At 39.8% G+C, this 19,899-nt stretch overlaps 1 protein-coding gene across 2 annotated transcripts in view; it reads left to right on the forward strand.

The window, feature by feature from the left end:
* Positions 1 to 19,899, forward strand: part of IPO9 (importin 9) — a 58,862-nt gene that overhangs the window by 12,872 nt on the left and 26,091 nt on the right. For both annotated transcript variants that reach the window (XM_081823049.1, XM_081823048.1), the window contains exons 2-11: positions 10,030 to 10,091; positions 10,322 to 10,408; positions 11,176 to 11,377; positions 15,857 to 15,945; positions 16,733 to 16,819; positions 17,384 to 17,503; positions 17,617 to 17,717; positions 17,916 to 17,974; positions 18,737 to 18,888; positions 19,609 to 19,707. In XM_081823049.1, coding sequence (XP_081679175.1) covers positions 10,030 to 10,091; positions 10,322 to 10,408; positions 11,176 to 11,377; positions 15,857 to 15,945; positions 16,733 to 16,819; positions 17,384 to 17,503; positions 17,617 to 17,717; positions 17,916 to 17,974; positions 18,737 to 18,888; positions 19,609 to 19,707 — 1,058 coding nt within the window. The remainder of the gene's footprint in view (positions 1 to 10,029; positions 10,092 to 10,321; positions 10,409 to 11,175; positions 11,378 to 15,856; positions 15,946 to 16,732; positions 16,820 to 17,383; positions 17,504 to 17,616; positions 17,718 to 17,915; positions 17,975 to 18,736; positions 18,889 to 19,608; positions 19,708 to 19,899) is intronic.

Genomic DNA, 19,899 nt, shown 5'->3' on the forward strand with positions numbered 1-19,899 from the left:
TGGAATGTTCCTTTTTGTATAGCTTTGACTGAGAATCATAGTAGTACCCCCTAAAATAAATATTTAAAATCAGACAGTGGAGGGGGCCCAAAATGGAAGTAATAACAAATAACCTAACTGTATTGCAAATGAATAGCATAGTTATTATTAAGTGTTAGGAGAGAAAAGAATTAACCTAAGTAACTTTGGAAAATAGTATTTTGACTGCATATTTATTGTAAGATTAAAGTCAAAAAGAACTATATACAAAAATTGTCCTCCAGTTAATATGTCTGTTTTTCATAAGAGTATGGGATAATAGTTCTGTAATTAGTTTACATGTATACTAAGATTGAAATGAGTAAGTCAATTTATTGTAGAAAATGAGAGCCAGGGGCACCTGGGTGGCGCAGTCGGTTAAGCATCAGCCTCTTGGTTTTCCAGCTCAGGTCATGATCTCCGTTGTGATCTCAGGTTGTGAGATCAAGCCCCAAGTTGGCTCCATGCTTGGAGTTTCTCTCTCCCTCTCCCTCTGCCCCTCCCCTCTGCATGCTCGCGTGCACGCACACACACACTCTCTCTCTCAAATAAATCTTTTTTAAAAAATGAGACCCAGATTTATCAATGGTAGAGAAAAAGTTACATCAGGAAAAGAAGAAAAGTAGGATGACCTTTGAGGCATTGGATTGGCATCTGAGGTGTCAGTATATGGATGGATGGATGTATAGGCGTACGTTCACATACATACATATATTTCCTCGTGGGGTTCTCTGAGAGGGCTTAAGAACAGTGATACCTCAGTAGCAATGAGCACAGCGAGCATCCAGATCTGGTTTTGAAATAGCATTCTCCAATAAAATAAGCACTAGGGATCCTTGGAGAAAAAGTTGATTCCAGGGCCTAAGGGAAAATACAAGATACGCCTGGAATATCTTGTGATATCAGAAAAAAAGGCAGTACTGTAAAAAGGATGGCAGTGTATAGAAGTATATAGGAGCCAAATGAAAGGAGTACCAATGGCCAAAGTAGAACAATTTGGCAAACTAAATAATGATAGTACTGGATTAAAACTATAGAATAAAATAAATAACATGAGTCTACACTGGTGTAAAGAAATAATTGGATAAAGAAAGAAGAGACAGTTCTTCATTAGAAAAGAATTGCAATAAATAAGAGTAAAGAGAATAAAAGAAATACAAAAGCACCATTAATAATCACGGCAGACAGGATCTACAGGTGGGTACTAAAATCAGTGTGTCAAAGTTTAAAGAGAAATAGGATATTAGCATAATTTCAAAGTATCTCTCCCAAGATTTTTATCAATCACAAAGGGAAAAACAGTACCTATACAGTGAAGAAACCCAGTAGGTCCCACATTACCGTGATCATGGTTACCATTTCTAGTAATTTTTCAACATTAAGTATTCCCTGATAGGATATACTGAGGACACAGCATCATTTCTCTGATATTTTTGCCAAAAATGAATAACCTCAATGTAATCGTGAGGAAACTAGGGTCAAATGCACATTGAGACACATTCTACAAAGTAACTGATCATTACTCATCAGAAGTGTTCTGGTCATAAAAGACAAGGAAAGAATGAGAGAATGTCATGCATTGGAGGAAACTGAAGAGACATGACAACCAAGTACATTGTGGGGTCTTGGATTGGATCCTGAAACAGAGAAGGGACAGTAAGGGGGAAAAAAACTGGTGAAATTCTAATCAAGTCTGTAGTTTATAGTATTACACCCATGTTAGTTTCTTGGTTTTGATCATTGAACCACAGTTGTGTTGTAAGTTGTTAATATCAGAGGAATGTGGGTAAAGGATATGCATGAACTCTATGTACTATTTGTCACCTCTTTAAGTCTAGGAATTATTTCAAAATAAAACATTTTTAAAAATATAGACATAGATCATGGGGCACCTGGGTAGCTCAGTCCATTAAGCTTCCAACTCTTGATTTTGGCTCAGGTCATGATCTTAGGGTCATGAGACCGAGCCCCGAATTGGGCTCTGCACTGAGCATGGAGCCTGCTTAAGATTCTGTCTCTCCCTCTCCCCCTCTCTCCCTCCCTCCCTCTCAAAAAATAAAAAGAGAGAGAGAGAGACACAGATTATTTTCAGTAGCTTTTAACCTGTTTACTTGGATAAGCCTTGAATATGAAACACTGCATGGGTGACTTTTTCTTGGTATTAAGCTTTTCTATTTGTATAAATATCCTTTGGATGGCTATTCCAGTGGAATCCAATTGTGATAGTTAGAATTTACCATGGAAGGTAACTTTAGGGACGCCTGGGTGGCTCAGTCAGTTAAATGTCTGCCTTCAGCTTGGGTCATGATCCCAGGGTCCTGGGATGGAGTCCAGCGTTGGACTCCTTGCTGAGCAGGGAGCCTGCTTCTCCCTCTGCCTACCACTCCCCCTGCTTGTGCTCTCTTTCTCTCTGACAAATAAATAAAATCTTTAAAATTTTTTTAAATTAAATTAAAAAAAGAAAATAACTTTAGTTACAGAGATAGGAAAGCCAAACAATGTACTCATTATGAGTGATAAGAATAATAATAGCACAATAACTGATTTTTTACAATGTACTTATGGTGGGCAATACAAATAATAGCACAATATATGATTTTATTTTAGTTACAGAATTTTTTAAAGATTTTAAATTTAAAGGCAGATACTTAACTGACTGAGCCACCCAGGCGTCCCAGTTACAGAATTTTTATTTCTCTTATGGAAAGAACTTTTAAGATCTATTCTCTTAGCAACTTCCAAATATACAATACAGTATTATTAACTATAGTTGACATGTTGTACATTCCTTCCCCATGACTTACTTATTGTATAACTGGAAGTTTGTACCTTTTGACTCCATCCATTTTGGCCTGGAGGTTTGTACCTTTTGACTCCATCCATTTTGGCCCTCTCCTCCCTACCCACCCCTCCCACTCCCCATCTCTGGCAAACACACACACACACACACACACGCACCCACACACACACACACACACACACACCCCGTTTTCTTTATCCATTTGTTAGTCAGTGCACATTTAGTTTGTTTCCAAATTGTGGCTATTGTAAATAATGATGCAGTGGACATGGGGGTGCATATATCTTTTCAAGTTAGTGTTTTTGTTTCTTTGGATAAATACCCAGAAGTGAAAATGCTGGATCATATGGTAGTTCTATTTTTAATTTTGGGGAGAACCTCCATACTGTCTTCCACAGTGGCTGTACCAATTTACATTCCTGCCAACAGTGCACCAAGGATTCCTTTTTCTCCACATCCTCACCAACACTTGTTATTTCTTATCTTTTTGGTAATATAATAGTATCCTAACAGATGTGAGGTGATATTTCATTGTGGTTTTGATTTGCATTTTCCTGATAGTGATGTTGAGCATCTGTATGTCTTCTTTGGAAAAATGTCTATTCAGATCCTCCAGTTTTTAATTGGATTGTTCTTTTGCTGTTGGGCTGTGCGTGTTCTTTATACACTGGATATTAACCCCCTATCAGACACATGATTTGCAAATATTTTCTCCTATTCAGTAGGTTGCCTTTTCATTTTGTTGATTTCCTTTGCTGTGCATCAGCTTTTTAGATGTACAGGCACACTTTGGAAACATTGTGGGTATGGTTCCAGATGACGGCAATAAATCAGATATTGCTGTAAAGCGAGTCAAATGAATTTTTTGGTTTCCCATTGCATATAAAGGTTATGTTTACACTGTATTCTGTTAAAGTGTGCAGTAACATTATGTCTAAAAAACAGTATACTTATCTTAATTAAAAATACTTTATTGCTAAAAGATGCTGATCATCATCTGAGCTTTTAGCAAGTCAATCTTTGCTGGTGGAGGGTCTTGCCTTGATGTTGATGGTTGCTGACTGATCAGGGGACTGATTGCTGAAGGCTGGCGCAGCTATGGCAATTTCTTAAACTAAGACTACAGTGAAGTGTGTCACATCAGTTGATTCTTCCTTTCCCAAATAATTTCTCTGTAGCATGCGATGCTGTTTGATAGCATTTTACCTACAGTAGAACTTCTTTCAGAATTGGAGCCAATCCTCTCAAACCCTGCCACCGTTTTAGTAACTCTATATATTATTCTAAATCCTTTGTTGTCATTTCATAGATCTTCACAGCATTTTCACCAGTAGATTCCATCTCAAGAATCCACTTCCTTTGTTCATCCATAAGAAGTAACCCCTCATCCATTAAAGTTTATCATGAGATTGTAGCAATTTCAGTCACATCTTTAAGCTCCACTTCAAATTCTAGTTCTCTCACCATTTCCACCACATCTGCACTTACTTCCTCCCCTGAAATCTTGAGCCCTTCAGAGTCATCCATGAGAGTTGGAATCAACTTCTAAACCCCTGTTAATATTGGTATTTTGATCTCTTCCCATGAATCACGAATATTCTTAATGGCATCTAGAATGGTGCTTTCCAGAAGCTTTGCAGTTTGCCCAGATTCATCACAGGAATCACTATGTATGGCAGCTATAGCTTTACAAAATGTATGTCTTTTTTTTTTTAATAGATTTTTTTATTTATTAGAGAGAGGGTGAGAGCATGAGCAGGGGGAGGGGCAGAGGGAGAAGCAGACTCCATCGCTGAGCACAAAGGCCAATGCAGGGCCCAATCCCAGGACCCTGGGATCATTATCTGAGCCAAAGGCAGTTGCTTAATTGACTGAGCCACCCAGGCGCCCCTAAAAATGTATTTCTTTTTTTTTTTTTTTTAAGTTTTTTTTTTTATTTATTTATTTGACAGAGAGAGACACAGCGAGAGAGAGAACACAAGCAAGGGGAGTGTGAGAGGGAGAAGCAGGCTTCCCGCGGAGCAGGAAGCCCGATGCGGGGCTCGATCCCAGGACGCTGGGATCATGACCCGAGCCGAAGGCAGACGCTTAACGACTGAGCCACCCAGGCGCCCAAAATGTATTTCTTAAATAGTAAGATTTGAAAGTCAAAATTACTCTCTGATTCTTTTTTTAAAGATTTTTTTTTTATTTGACAGAGAGAGATACAGCGAGAGAGGGAACACAAGCAGGGGGAGTGGAGAGGGAGAAGCAGGCCTCCTGCCGAGCAGGGAGCCCGATGCGGGGCTCGATCCCAGGACCCTGAGATCATGACCTGAGCCGAACTGACTTAACGACTGAGCCACCCAGGCGCCCCTACTCTTTGATTCTTATGCTACAGACTGGATGTTGTGTTAGCAGGCATAAAACATTAATCTCATTGGGCATCTCCATTAGAACTCTTGGGTGACCAGGTGCATTGTCAGTGAGCGGTCATATTTTGAAAGGAATCTTTTTTTTTTTCTGACCAATAGGTTTCAACAGTGTGCTTAAAATATTCAGTAAATGAAGTTATAAACAGATGTGCTGTCATCCAGGCTTGTTCCATTTATAGAGCACAAGCAAAGTAGATTTAGCATAATTCTTAAGGGCTATAGGATTTTCAGAATAGTAAATGAGCACTGGCTTCAATTTAAAGTCACTGGCTACGTGAGCCCCTAACAAGCAAGTCAGCCTGTCCTGTGGAACTTTGAAGCCAGGCACTGACTTCTCTTTAGATGTGAGAGTCCTAGATGCCATCTTCCAGTATGATGCTGTTTTATCTACATTGACAATCTGTTGTTTAGTGTAGCCACCTTCATGAATGATCTTAACTAGACCTTCTGAATCACTTGCTGTAATTTCTGCATCAGCACTTGCTTCAGCTTGCATTTTTATGTTATGGAGACGGCTTCTCTCCTTAAGCCTCATGACCCAACCTCTGCTGCTTCAAACTTTTCTTCTTCAGCTTCTTCATTTCTCTCAGCCTTCATAAAATTGAAGAGAGTTAGGCCCTTGCTTTGGATTAGGTTTTGGCTTAAGGGAATGTTGTGGCTGGTTTGATCTGTCTGGGCCACTAAAACTTTCTCCATATCTGTAGTAAGACTGTTTTGCTTTCTTACCATTTGTGTGTTCACTGGAGTAGCACTTTTAAATTCATTCAAGAACTTTTTCTTTGTATTTACAACTTCGCTAACTGGCGCAGGAGGCCTAGCTTTCAGCTTCTCTTGGTTTTGGACATGGCTTCTTCACCAAGCTTTTTAAAGTGTGAGACATGTACCTCTTCCTTTTACTTGAACACTTAGAGGTTATTGTATGGTTATTAATTAGCATAATTTCAATATCATTGTGTCTCAGGACTAGGGACACCCAAAGAAAGGGAGAAAGAAGGGGAAACAGTCAGTTAGTAAGCAGTCATAATACAACATTTATTATTAAATTCACTATCTTATATGGACACAGTTTGTGTTGCTGCAAAACAGTTACAATAGTAACATCAAGGATCACTGATCACAGATCACTATAACAAATGTAATAATAATGACAAAGTTTAAAATATTGTGAGAATTACCAAAATGTGTCACAGAGACACAAAGTGAGCAAATGCTGTTGAAAAAAATGGCACCGGTAAACTTGCTCAACACAGGGTGGCCCCAGACCTTCAATTTGTAAAAAACTCGGTATCTACAAAGTACAGTAAAGCAAGGTACAATAAAACAGGTATGCCTGTAGTCACATATTTGTTTTTGCTTTTGTTGCCTTTGCTTTTGGTGTTAAATCCAGAAGACCATTGCTAAGACTTATGTCAGGGAACTTACCACCTATGTTTTCTTCTAGAAGTTTTATGGTTTCAGGTCTTACATTCAAGTCTTTTAAGCTCTTTTTAATTAGTTTTTGTATATGGTGTAAGATAGAGGTCCAGTCTCATTCTTTCGCAAGTGGCTGTCCAGTTTTCCGAACACTATTTATTGAAGAAACTGTCCTTTTCCCCATTGTATATTCTTGACTTCTTTGTCATAAATTAATTGGCCATAGGTTTATTTTGGGGCTCTCTTCTGTTCCATTAATCTGTGTACCTTTATGCCAGTTACATACAGTTTTGATTACTATAGCTGTGTAAATTAATCTGAAATCAGGGATGTCTCCAACATTGTTCTTGCTCAATATTGCTTTGGCTATTTGAGGTTTCTCGTGGTTACAAATTTAAGGATTGTTCTATTCCTGTGAAAAATGCCATTGGAGTTTTGATAGGGATTGCCACAATAACTGATTTTTAAAGTTTTTACCGTGTGTCATGTATTGTTCTCACAGGATTGCTTGGTAACTTGATACCGACTGTTGTCCTTATTTTGTAGATGAGGAAAAGGGGATTTAGAAATAACTTGTGTAAATTCAGACATAGTAGGATTTGAGCCTAAACTTGCCTGATTCCAGAATCCATGCTCTTAACCTCACTGATCTATAGCTCCCTCCAAAAGGGAATGATGCACCTGTTGTAACCTGATCGCCTACCACAACCAAACACATCTGAAAACCTATCATTCATTCTCTCGAACAGTGCTGTCCAATAGGAATATAATGTGAGTCACAGGTGAAATTTTAAATTTTCTAAAAGCAATGTATTGAAAAGGTAAGACAAACAGGTAAAAATAATTTTTAAAACTGTATTCATTTAACCTAATGTGTGTAAAGTATCATTTCAATATGTAATCAGTGTAAACATTACTACAGTATTTTGCATTATTTTGTTTTCATACTAAGTTTGTAGTTTGGTGTGTATTTTACATTTATAGCACATGTCAGTCCTCACTAGGCCCATTTCAGGTAGCATAGAGCCACTTGGATGTAATGGCTACCATGTTGGATAGCACAGCCCTAGAATGTGAAATGTGACAATTATGATGTACTCCTGGTCTTACATTCTTCTTCCTCATTTGACAGTAGACTCCTTTGCAAGTGTAAATTAGATCTAATTTTTTTTAAAGGTTTTTTTAAAATTTTTATTTATTTGACAGAGAGAGACAGCGAAAGAGGGTACACAAGCAGGGGGAGTGGGAGAGGGAGAAGCAGGCTTCCCACAGAGCAGGGAGCCCGATGTGGGGCTCAATCCCAGGACCCTGGATCATGACCTGAGCCGAAGGCAGATGCTTAACGACTGAGCCACCCAGGCACCCCAGATCTAATTTTTTTTTTTTTAATTTTTGTAGTAAAATATACTTAACATAAAAGTTACCATTTTAACCATCTTTAAGTACACACAGTTCAATGGCATTTAATACATTCACATTGTTATACAAGTGTCACCACCATCCAGTCCCATAATTCTTTTCATCTTGTAAAAGTGAAACTCTGTAAACCCATTAAATAACTCCCGGTTTTCCCCTCCCCCACCCCCTGGCAACCTCTGTTACACTTTCTGTATTTATGATTTTGACTACTCTAAGTAGCTCATATCAGTAGAATCATACAGTATTTGTCCTTTTGTGACTAATGTATTTTGTTTAGCATAATGTCCTCAAGGTTCACCTATTTTAGCAGTGGTAGCATATTGCAAAATTGTCCTTCCTTTTGAAGGCTAAATGATATTCAGTTTTATGTATAATACCACATTTTATCTGCTCATCTGTGGATGGACATTCGGGTTGCTTCCATCTTTTGGCTATTATGAATAATGCTTGTGCTTGCTCTCTCTCTCTGTCAAATAAATCAATAAAATCTTAAAAAATAAAAAGATTATCTTGGCTATTTGCGGTCCCTTGAGATTCCATATGAATTTTGGGGTAAGTTTCTGTTGCTGCAAAAAAACACCACTGAGATTTTTTTATATGGATTGCATTGAAGGATCTAAATTTTAATGTGGGAGTAAGCGTTGCTTATAAGTCTCTCAATATGCATTTCACATTGCTTATTGGAAGCTGTTTACTTTTTTTTTTAAGATTTTATTTATTTATTTGACAGAGAGAGACATAGCGAGAGAGGGAACACAAGCCAGGGGGAGAGGGAGAAGCAGGCTTCCTGCCGAGCAGGGAGCCCGACACAGGGCTTGATCCCAGGACCCTGGGACCACGACCCCAGCCAAAGGCAGATGCCTAACAACTGAGCCAGCCAGGCGCCCCGGAAGCTGTTTACTTCTAACAGTTACATTTTTAGGACTAAACCTGTTAAAGCCAGATTTTCTTAGACTTAATTATCTCTTATCTGGTAGTGTATATCAGAGCAACTCCTGAAATCTCGCCTATTAATTTGTCTTTGGGGTTAGATAGTACTGGTTTTCAGTTAGCTACTGCATTCATTGGTCTAAGAGGGAGGTGTTGCCATCTTGGAAGAGAAGATGGCTGGAAGATGCTATGCAGTGATTGGAGAAAATGAGAGCGCTGGAACTAGTTACTGTGAGCAGCCATGTCCTGCAGGCCAACCTGTTTCTCTTCCTTAGAAGAACCAATCTTAGCAGTTATCAGCACTTTTATTTATTTATTTATTTATTAAAGATTGTATTTATTTGACAGAGAGAGAGCACAGGTAGGCAGAGTGGCAGGCAGAGGGAGAGGGAGAAGCAGGCTCTCCGCTGAGTGGGGAACTGGACACGGGGCTCAGTCCCAAGACCCCAGGATCATGACCTGAGCCGAAGGCAGCCACTTAACCGACTGAGCCACCCAGGCGCTCCAGTTATCAGCACCTTTTTTTTTTTTAAGATTTTATTTATTTATTTGACAGAGTGAGAGCACAAGCAAGGGGAACAGTAGAGGGAGAGGGAGAAGCAGGCTCCCCCACAAGCAGGGAGCCCGATGTGGGGCTTGATCCCAGGACCCTGGGATCATGACCTGAGCTGAAGGCAGATGCTTAACCATCTGAGCCACCCAGATGCCCCGAGCACTTTTTTTTTTTAAGATTATATTTATTTATTTGAGAGAGAGAGAGAGCATGAGAGGGGGGAGGGTCAGAGGGAGAAGCAGACTACCTGCTAAGCAGGTAGCCCGATGTGGGACTCGATCCCGGGACTCCAGGATCATGACCCGAGCCGAAGGCAGTTGCTTAACCAACTGAGCCACCTACGTGCCCCGCCCCGAGCACTTTTAAAAACAATAAATCAATCTCCTTTCTGAAATTTTTCTTGTTGGCATCAGGGTTAAAGCTCAGTATATTCCTATGGCTTTCCTGGGTGCTTTTACTCACAATAAAATTTTCTCTTTCAGAATTTGGTGTTCACCTGGCAGAGCTGACCGTAGATCCGCAGGGAGCACTGGCAATCCGTCAGGTAATTCCAGACTGATTGGCCCAATTTATAAGTAATTTCCCTTTTACTTGGTAATGAAACTTTCTTATTGGAAAAAGAAAGAATTAATGCCAGTTTACAAATAACCTAGGATTTTGTACTAGATTTAGATATACTTCAAATGAATGTATCAGGCTATGTATATGTATATGATTTTTATATATGAAAAAAGTCTTTTTCTTGCTGTACTGCTTGGCTTGTTCTCTTTGCAGCTGGCATCAGTCATCTTGAAGCAGTATGTGGAGACTCACTGGTGTGCCCAATCAGAGAAGTTTAGGCCTCCTGAAACTACAGAAAGGGTAAGGAGAATTTTTTGATTAGTCTTCCTATAGAGATTTGAGGAGCCTTCTTAAGATAACTGAGCTGCCACTATTGTTTGACAACATGGGGCAATCAAAAGACTAGGCAGAAAAGATCGATTGGTAGCTGACATTATGGGCAACATGCTGTAAGTAAGAGAGCTCCTGTATCAGGCTGACCTGTGTTCAAATTCCAGTTCTGCCTTTTACTAGCTATGAAAATACTAGAAAAGTACTTTAACTTCTTAACTTCAATTTCCTAAATATCTAAAATTAGAATTAAAATTTCAACTCCAAAGAATTGTTTGAGGATTAAATGAGATAATGTTTCTACTTGGTGCAGCACTATGCAGCCATTCTGGGCCCCCAAGAAATTTTGAGTATAAGGTCTAGGGCAGTGCTGTCCATTGGAACTTTCTGCAGTTACGGAAATATTCTGTATCTGTGCTGTCTGGTGCAGTAGCTACTGGCTATATATGGTGTTGAGCACTTAAAATGTGGCTGGTGAACCTGAGAAACTGATTTTTTTATTTCATCTCATTTTCATTAATTTAAATTTAAAGGACCACAGGTAGCTGCTGTAATGGACAGGTAAGTTTAGGGATCAAAGGTGAACTCTCTGAATGAATGGTTTGTCAAGTTTGTGTGTTGAAGTTTTTGATATGCAGTACCTTACGCACGTTGTTTTTCCAACACATAAATTGGATAGCACTCTGCCAGTCACTTATAACCTGGTATAATGGCAAGTGGGCTTTTCTTCTCTGCAGGCAAAAATTGTTATCCGGGAGCTATTGCCCAACGGGTTGAGAGAATCAATAAGTAAGGTGCGCTCCAGTGTGGCCTATGCAGTGTCAGCCATTGCTCACTGGGATTGGCCTGAAGCCTGGCCCCAGCTCTTCAACCTGCTCATGGAGATGTTGGTGAGCGGAGATTTAAATGCAGTCCATGGAGCCATGCGAGTGCTGACAGGTATCAGAAGTTTTTCCCTGGTGTTCGTACTTGGATCCCAAGACACTTATGAGATGTGATGGAATGGCTCTGACCGATAGGAATTGATATTTATAGCTCTTCGTGATGCTGCTCCTCCCTAGTTTTTATCTCCGTGTCTATCCTCCCACTCCATTGACTCTTTCCAGGGAATTAAGTTGGTATAGTATTTCTACTACTATGAAACCTTAACCATTTAAGGATAGAGTAATCGCATAGTAGTTAAGGAGTCAGATTTCGCTTCATATTCTGGTTTTACCTTGACCCAAGTTACTTAGTCTCTTGAGCTTGCGTTTCCTTGTATATAAAATGAAGATAATGGTAGTGTTTACCTGAAGGGGTCTTTTGGTAATTTTAAATAAGCTAAATCTACATAAATTGTTTAGCATAATAACTGACATGAGGTAAGCACTCTAAATTTTAGCCATTATGGTAATTATCATTATTATATTAATTTTCTACTTAGTTCAACCAAGGCAAATTTAAGAACAGTCAAATAAAATTTTTATAGGAACGTAAGAAAGAAGATAAAAACAGTGTAGCTATGTAATTCTTACCTTCATTTGGTCAGCTTAGAGAATGTAGCATTTGGTATCTTTTCTTTCTTTCTGTTCTAAGAAGGTGATAAAAATATTTACAGAAAAATACTTTTAGTCGGGTACCTGGGTGGCTCAGTCGTTAAGCGTCTGCCTTCGGCTGGGGTCATGATCCCAGGGTCCTGGGATCGAGCCCTGTATCGGGCTCCCTGTTCTGCAGGAAGCCTGCTTCTCCCTCTCCCACTCCGCCTGCTTGTGTTCCCTCTCTCGCTGTCTCTCTCTCTGTCAAATAAATAAAAATAAAATCTTAAAAAAAAAAACCACTTTGTCTAAGGAGATTTGGTGGATATCTCATCTAAGCTTGATTAATCTGTTAATCTCTCACAGAACATAGAACCCAAAACCTGAATTTCCCAGTCTTGAGAGTTCTGCCCTGCTTCCCAATCCCCTAGATGAAGGCTCTACTGTTTTGCCTTCAAGGAATCCTTATCTGGATATTAGCCACCTTCTGTTGATCTCTTAGAAATTGTATTTCCCCGGGCGCCTGGGTGGCTCAGTTGGTTAAGCGACTGCCTTTGGCTCAGGTCATGATACTGGAGTCCCTGGATCGAGTCCCGCATCAGGCTCCCTGCTCGGCAGGGAGCCTGCTTCTGCCTCTGACCCTCCCCCCTCTCATGTGCTCTCTCTCTCTCTCATTCTCTCTGTCTCAAATAAATAAATAAAATCTTTAAAAAAAAAAAAAAAGAGTATTTCCCCTCAGTTCATACAGACTTGTGAAATGTCTGTCTATATCTCATCTCTTTCTCTGTGCCCTGCTAGCTTACCTGAAATGTATTCCTACCTAGTTACGAATGCCATTTCTTTTTTTTTTTTTTTTAAGATTTTATTTATTTATTTGACAGAGGGAGAGAGCGAGAGAGGGAACACAAGCAGGGGGAGTGGGAGAGGGAGAAGCAGGCTTCCCGCTGAGTGGAGAGCCCGATGTGGGGCTCAATCCCAGGACCCTGGGAACCTGAGCCAAAGGCAGACACTTAACGACTGAGCCACCCAGGCAACCCTCTTTTTTTTTTTTTTTAAACTCTCAGTTTATTGAACTTGGCATCTGGTCCCAGTTTTACTTGTCTGTGTTCTGTTGATGGTAGATAACGTCAATTCTCTGTCCAAAAGCAAACTCATCATCTCCTTTTGTTTTCAACCTCATCTTCCCATGTCCTGGCTGCCTTTTTGAACTACCCGCTTTATTCCTATTGCTTATCTTTGATAGGTGCTTGGGGTATAGAGCAGACTTACCAAAAAGATCAAAACATTCCTTGTTCAGATTTTCACTTCCCTGCTCATTACTTCCCTTACTTCTCTTGTATGACTCATTGTTCAGGTGATTTCATGTACCCCTCTCTGTGGAAATCAGCCACCTAGGATTCTTTATTTACAATTTGATGGTGCCAGAATATCAGTTAACAGATATGTCTTCTACCAAGGAAAAGAAGCATGTTCCCCTCCAGTCTTCCAACACAAAGTTCAGCTTTTTTAAAAACCTGGAGGGGCGCCTGGGTGGCTCAGTCGTTAAGCGTCTGCTTTCGGCTTAGGTCATGATCCCAGGGCCCTGGGATAGAGCCCCGCATCAGGCTCCCTGCTCAGCGGGAATCCTGCTTCTCCCTCTCCCCCTCCCCCTGCTTGTGTTCCTGCTCTCGCTATCTCCCTCTCTGTCAAATAAATAAATAAAATCTTTAAAAAAAAAAAAAAAACCTGAAGGAGAGGGCGTCTGGGTGGCTCAGTTTGTTAAGCGACTGCCTTCAGCTCAGGTCATGATCCTGGAGTCCTAGGATCAAGTCCCACATCAGACTCCCCGCCGAGCGGGGAGTCTGCTTCTCCCTCTGACCCTCCTCCCTCTCATGCTCTCTCTGTCTCATTCTATCTCTCTCAAGTGAATAAATAAAATCTTTAAAAAAAAAAAACTGAAGGAGAAAGACAGTTGTACATTTATCATAGTTGGAATACTGTAGAACCATCATTGTGCTTGACTAAGGAAATCACTGTTCAGTGAGATCACTTTTCTGTCAGCCACAGGGAAAGAACTATGGGGGAAATGGGTATTGTTTTATATTGCAGTCAGCAGACACAGGATGGATAGCTGCCAACCTCCATTCCCAGATAGCTGCTCCACATATTTCCAGATGAGGATAGATGGTGCTCTCACAACAGCAACTAGGCGTGCGTGAAGATGGCAGGACATGGTGTATACAGGAGCCCAGTAGGAGAATGGGACTGATTCTCTTTGGGGTTTTTTTTAAGATACTATATACTTTTTTAAGCCTTTAGTAAGTTTTCGTTAAGCTTATCTATTTGTAAATGAGAACTAACTAACACTAATGGTGTGAAGGAAATGCAAACATAGCAGCTAAGGATTGAAATATTTGACCACAGGTATAGTTTTTTTGTTTTTTTAACCTCAAAGAAGTTCGGAGATTAAGATCTTTCCAGTGCCCCACACCTTTTCTGACTTGCTGAATGACCTCAGAAAACTTATTTTGAACTTGAGCTTATAAAATGTTAATCAGGGGCGCCTGGGTGGCTCAGTTGGTTAAGCGACTGCCTTCGGCTCAGGTCATGATCCTGGAGTCCCTGGATCGAGTCCCACATCAGGCTCCCTGCTCGGCAGGGAGTCTGCTTCTCCCTCTGACCCTCCCTCCTCTCATGTGTTCTCTCTCAGTCTCTCTCTCTCAAATAAATAAATAAAATCTTAAAAAAAAAAATAAAATAAAATGTTAATCAGTTGGGACTACTAGGAATGATTATAGTAGAGTAAAAAATGTGATTAAGCACTTTATTAGTAGAATTAAGCTAACCTGCATTTTTTATAAAACTTGTTTTCATTAATATGCTATTCATCACATTTGTTTGGACTAATTTCTTTGGATTTCTGGATGAAATAAGAACACTCATTTTATTCAGAGTTCAGAATTTATTCTTCAGGAGGAACCCAAGCTAGTAAAGAAGACTCAGTATTGAATATATGATCTTCATTTGACTTCTGGTGATTGATATTGCCCAAAATTTGTGGGGTATATTAACCTTGAAAGTGCCGACATGCATTTCTAGTTGTAGATCCTCCTGAAAAATGTCCCGGGTAATTAGCTCCATTTCTGTAGTGATAATGTGGAATTGCCAGGAAAAGCAGCAGATAAAGTGAACAGACACTGGAACTCAAGGGCTTGTATTCCACAGAATAGTAACGTGAACCCCAGGGTCCTTCATGCTGTTTCAGTGCCTTGTGCGGAAAGTGAAGAGAAAGACACGACCCCTATTTCCCTTACCTTCTTCAAGTCTCATTTCATGAATAGGTTGCTTTTTGCCACATTCATATGGTAATCCCTTCTGTTCCAATGAGCGGCAGCCTCTGACTTCTAGGTCAATAAATGTCATTCACTGGCAAGAGTAACATAGAGTGGAGTTGAGCCTACTAAGCTTGCGTATATTTTATTGTGTGCATCAAAACAACTCACCAAGGGAGAATATTGAAAATGGAACCAAAGGTAAGACACCTTGAAGTGCACCTGGATGTTGACGATCAGGCATAAATTAGATTAATACAGGATTTCCCTAAGGTGACCTCACAAGGACTTTTACACAGCTCTTACAGATTTTCTTTCAATATGTTTTTTTTTTCTTTTTTTTCAATCTTTATATAATAAAGGTTTTTTTCTCAGTCTTATGTAATTTCCTTTATCTTTGTACTGTTCTCTTCCCCCTTCTAACAAATAATAACTCTTGCACCTTTTCCTTCCCCAGGATAAGACCATCAGGCCAATGTCTTTACCGGTATGCTATCTGCTTGGGAACCGCCACCTAGAAGCAGTTCGAAAATTTTCCCACTTACATCTTTATAAAGCACTGTTTTTTTATAGTACTCCTTTTTCCTCTGTAGAATTCACTCGAGAAGTAACAGACACACAGATGCCCCTTGTTGCTCCAGTCATTCTTCCAGAGATGTATAAGATCTTCACTATGGCCGAGGTATGAAATCTCAGCTCTAAGATCCCAGCGAGTAAGAGCTGCTCAGGTTCTGGTCAGCCTCCACATCTCCTGTGGGAAACTGTTTTGTTTGCTGCCTATCCCCATATCTGAAGACCAGACTGACGGAGATCTGAATCTGGATTAACCTTAGATCTTTCACTTATAACTGCGAGGGCAGAAATATATATATATATATATTTCATTCTCTTTGATGAGAGAATGAAATAGCATCTGCATTGTTTCTTCACATATCTCCTACCTCCTGGCATCCTGCAACCCCTGAGTACCTACTGCTTTGTGTTACCTCTAGCCTCTTGTCGAGGCAGCCCACCTAAGCTTGTTCACCTCAGTTAAGTGTGTGCAAAGCAATCCATCACTGCATTGCCCATAATAGGCTTGTAATATGTATACAGTATAAATAAACTGTGAGTGCCTAATGGGTAATGTTTTAACCTCCCCATTCCTCTCTGCCACCAGCCAAGGGTCTGTCTTTGAAAGAAATACGTTGACTGTGTTGAGATTTCAAGCAGCACCCAGCCTAATATTTTTAATCAAATCAGCCCACAGAGGCCTACATATAAGGCTAATTCCACTGAGTTCTAACATTCTGCTGGCTTTTATTCTCTGAATTATGGAAGAAGTCTGTCCTGGATATGAGTAGATGATGTTTCCCTTCTCTAGGGAATCCAGTCCCCTGTCAGAATTCAGAAGTCATAGGTTTTCTTCTAGTCACAGATATGCAGACACAGACACGCCTATCTCATGGCTATGCTGTAACTTTTCACAGGTGTATGGTATTCGGACCCGTTCCCGAGCTGTGGAGATTTTTACCACTTGTGCCCATATGATCTGTAACATGGAGGAACTGGAAAAGGTAAGGAAGCCTTTGGGTTAGTAACAGACTTCATGCTTAAAAATCTCTATGCCTTCCATTAGAGGCGTAGCAGTGACTTACTTCAGTAGTACCAGAATGCACCCTGATTTAATCAGAGTTGTGGATGCATTTAGCATTTTGATTACATTTTTCATTTGTATATAGTTTAGCTTCCTTTTGTTTAAGCCATATTTCTTCAACCACCTTACCTTGCATCTTTTCATATGAGCCATTGCCCAGAACTCCACTCTCTTATGGCCTCTCACGTGAGACGAAGCTAGCTAAAAAACGCCAACCCCTGTCCTTCAGAAGCAGTTTTGAAAAGTTGGTCTTATATATATAATAGCTTTTAAGAAGGCCATGATGAGGAACTGCAGGGGTTAGAGAAGAAAACCTGAAATTTTGGGTAACACCTCCAGTGACTTTATGGCTGCACTCTTCTGATTGGAACCCAAGCCGGAAGAAATCTTTAGGTGCCTCAGATCTGTGTTATGGTATTTGATATGTGTAGTGAAGCCACTGATTAGTGGTATGTCCAGTATTGACTTTGGTTTCTGTTACCAGGGTGCAGCCAAAGTTCTGATCTTTCCTGTGGTGCAGCAGTTCACAGAGGCCTTTGTTCAGGCCCTCCAGATACCAGATGGCCCCACATCTGACAGTGGATTTAAGATGGAAGTCCTAAAGGTAAACATTTACTACTGTTGAGATACTTGGAGTTTTAGAAGGTGGTCTGAAATCATTGGTTTTTCTCCTATATCACGTGTAACTCTTAGATCTTTTTCTTTGTAATTTCTCAGGCAGTGACAGCCCTGGTGAAAAACTTCCCAAAGCACATGGTGTCCTCCATGCAGCAGATTCTGCCTATTGTTTGGAACACCCTAACTGAGAGTGCAGCTTTATATCCTTTTCAGAAAGCTTAAGGGACCTGCTACCACCCGTAGTCGGGAATCTAGCATTAGGTCTTGCATTCATGTGGTTCCATTTTTTTAAATGAGTTTTTTAAAGTATCTACTCTTAGGGTTGGAATGTTATACATTCCCTTGTAGAATATATGTAAAGCAGACTCCAAATTCTGTTTCTTTACTCTTCATCATACTTATGTGAGGACAGAAGTAAATTACACAGAGGAAGTTGAAGATCCTGTGGATTCTGATGGTATGTAGTTTATGTGATCTTGACAGATATACCACGTAGGGAGGAAAGGGATCTAGGAAAGGAAAAAGACAAAGAAAAACAGTAACATAGAGGCTTCACTCTCTTAAGTGAGTTTTCTAGTTGAGTTTCCTTTCAGTGTATTCGATGTGGGAAAATGGGACATTGAAAATCTAATCTGTTCCTCAAAGGCATTTGCATAAATCTCATAAAATAGAATTTCTGAGTTGGAAGAGCTACCTCAAAAGCCATCCTATCCAGCCTACTTCTTTCTGGCAGATGATATTTTCATTTCTGTTTTAATATTTTTTAGGTATTTGAAATCAAAAATAGACATGCTAGAAAATATATTCAGTGTTTCTGATTCTTATACTTGAAAAACCAAAGAATTTTTTTTTTTTTAAAGATTTTATTTATTTTATTCATGAGAGACAGAGAGAGAGAGGCAGAGGGAGAAGCAGGCTCCCAAGGAGCGGGGAGTCCGATGTGGGACTCGATCCCAGGACCGTGGGATCATGACCTGAGCCGAAGGCAGACGCTTAACCATCTGAGCCACCCAGGTGCCCCAAAACCAAAGAATATTTAATATTCTCAAAGTTCCTTTCTTTGACTCCTTAGCTCCCCTCTTCTGTTCCCTTGGGAGTAATAATCAGCAAGTACTTTAAATATTCATTAATTTACCAAGATAATGTAGTTCATTTCCAGCAGACGTGCTTTCCTTTTGCGTTCTTGTCATTAAAATCTTCTCTTGTGTATTTCCTGTAGGTGAAGTCCTGGGCTTTGAAAATCTCGTCTTTAGTATTTTTGAGTTTGTCCATGCTCTCCTAGAAAATAGCAAATTCAAAAGCACTGTTAAGAAAGCCTTGCCTGAGTTGATTTACTATATAATCCTGTACATGCAGATCACTGAGGAGCAGGTAAATGATATTTGGGAGACAGTTAGCAGCCTGTTTTGGGAAAGTGCAACTTGAATGTGAAATCTAGGTCAAGTGAACAATTTTTATTTCTGAAAATAGACACTAGAAGAGTAACTTCATGTGAAGTCCTAGGAAGGCTTTGATACCATCTTATTGCCAAAATTTCTGGGTGTTGTGGTTTTATTAACTCCAGTATTAGATAATTGGACTCTGAGAATACTTTTACCTCCATAGTACCACTAACCAAAGACCCTGGTATCTAGAAGAACTTACTCCTTTTCTATAAATACTGACACACAGACAGAAATCATTAGCTTGGTTGGTGGGTCATTAGACCAGAAAAGAACATTAAAAAAATAAGATAATGTTTCCTCTCTTATATAAATACCACAAGAATCAGCATAATTTTCACATTAAATATTCCATGAGACCTAATATATTCAGAAAGTTGATCTGTCAGAAATAACAGCTGATGAAAGGTAGCAAAGAATTAGTAATCAGCTACATTCTAAAATAGTGTCTACTAGAGAGGAATAACTTTTGCTACTTACCTTGATAAAGGATTTGCTTCTCTACATCAAAAAGAAAAGACTTGGAAGCTAGAGTTCTGTTCCAGATAAAAACAAAAGGTTGAAATCTTCCTGTGTGTGTGGATGAAAAAAGGGAACATATGAACCAGATTGGCAGCCTCACAAAGACCTAACTTCATCATCCTTTCAGATTAAAGTATGGACAGCCAACCCCCAACAGTTTGTAGAAGATGAGGATGATGATACTTTCTCCTATACAGTTAGGATTGCAGCTCAAGACCTATTGCTGGTAAGTGGGTTCCCTTGATACTTCAACCAAAAAAAAAGAGTATTCCCTCTTTCTAGGCATCTAACCCAAGTTGAGCAGTGTTACTGTGTGACTATATCTTAGATTTCTTTGAGGATAACAAGAGAGCATCCCAAATAAAGTTTGAGACTCAGGAATTCCAAAGTCATCGGTCCTGGTTTTGGTTTACAAGGA

The sequence above is a fragment of the Leptonychotes weddellii genome, chromosome 6, assembly GCF_054177405.1.
Source record: "Leptonychotes weddellii isolate Sample4059 chromosome 6, ASM5417740v2, whole genome shotgun sequence".
In the NCBI taxonomy this organism is placed as follows: domain Eukaryota; kingdom Metazoa; phylum Chordata; class Mammalia; order Carnivora; family Phocidae; genus Leptonychotes; species Leptonychotes weddellii.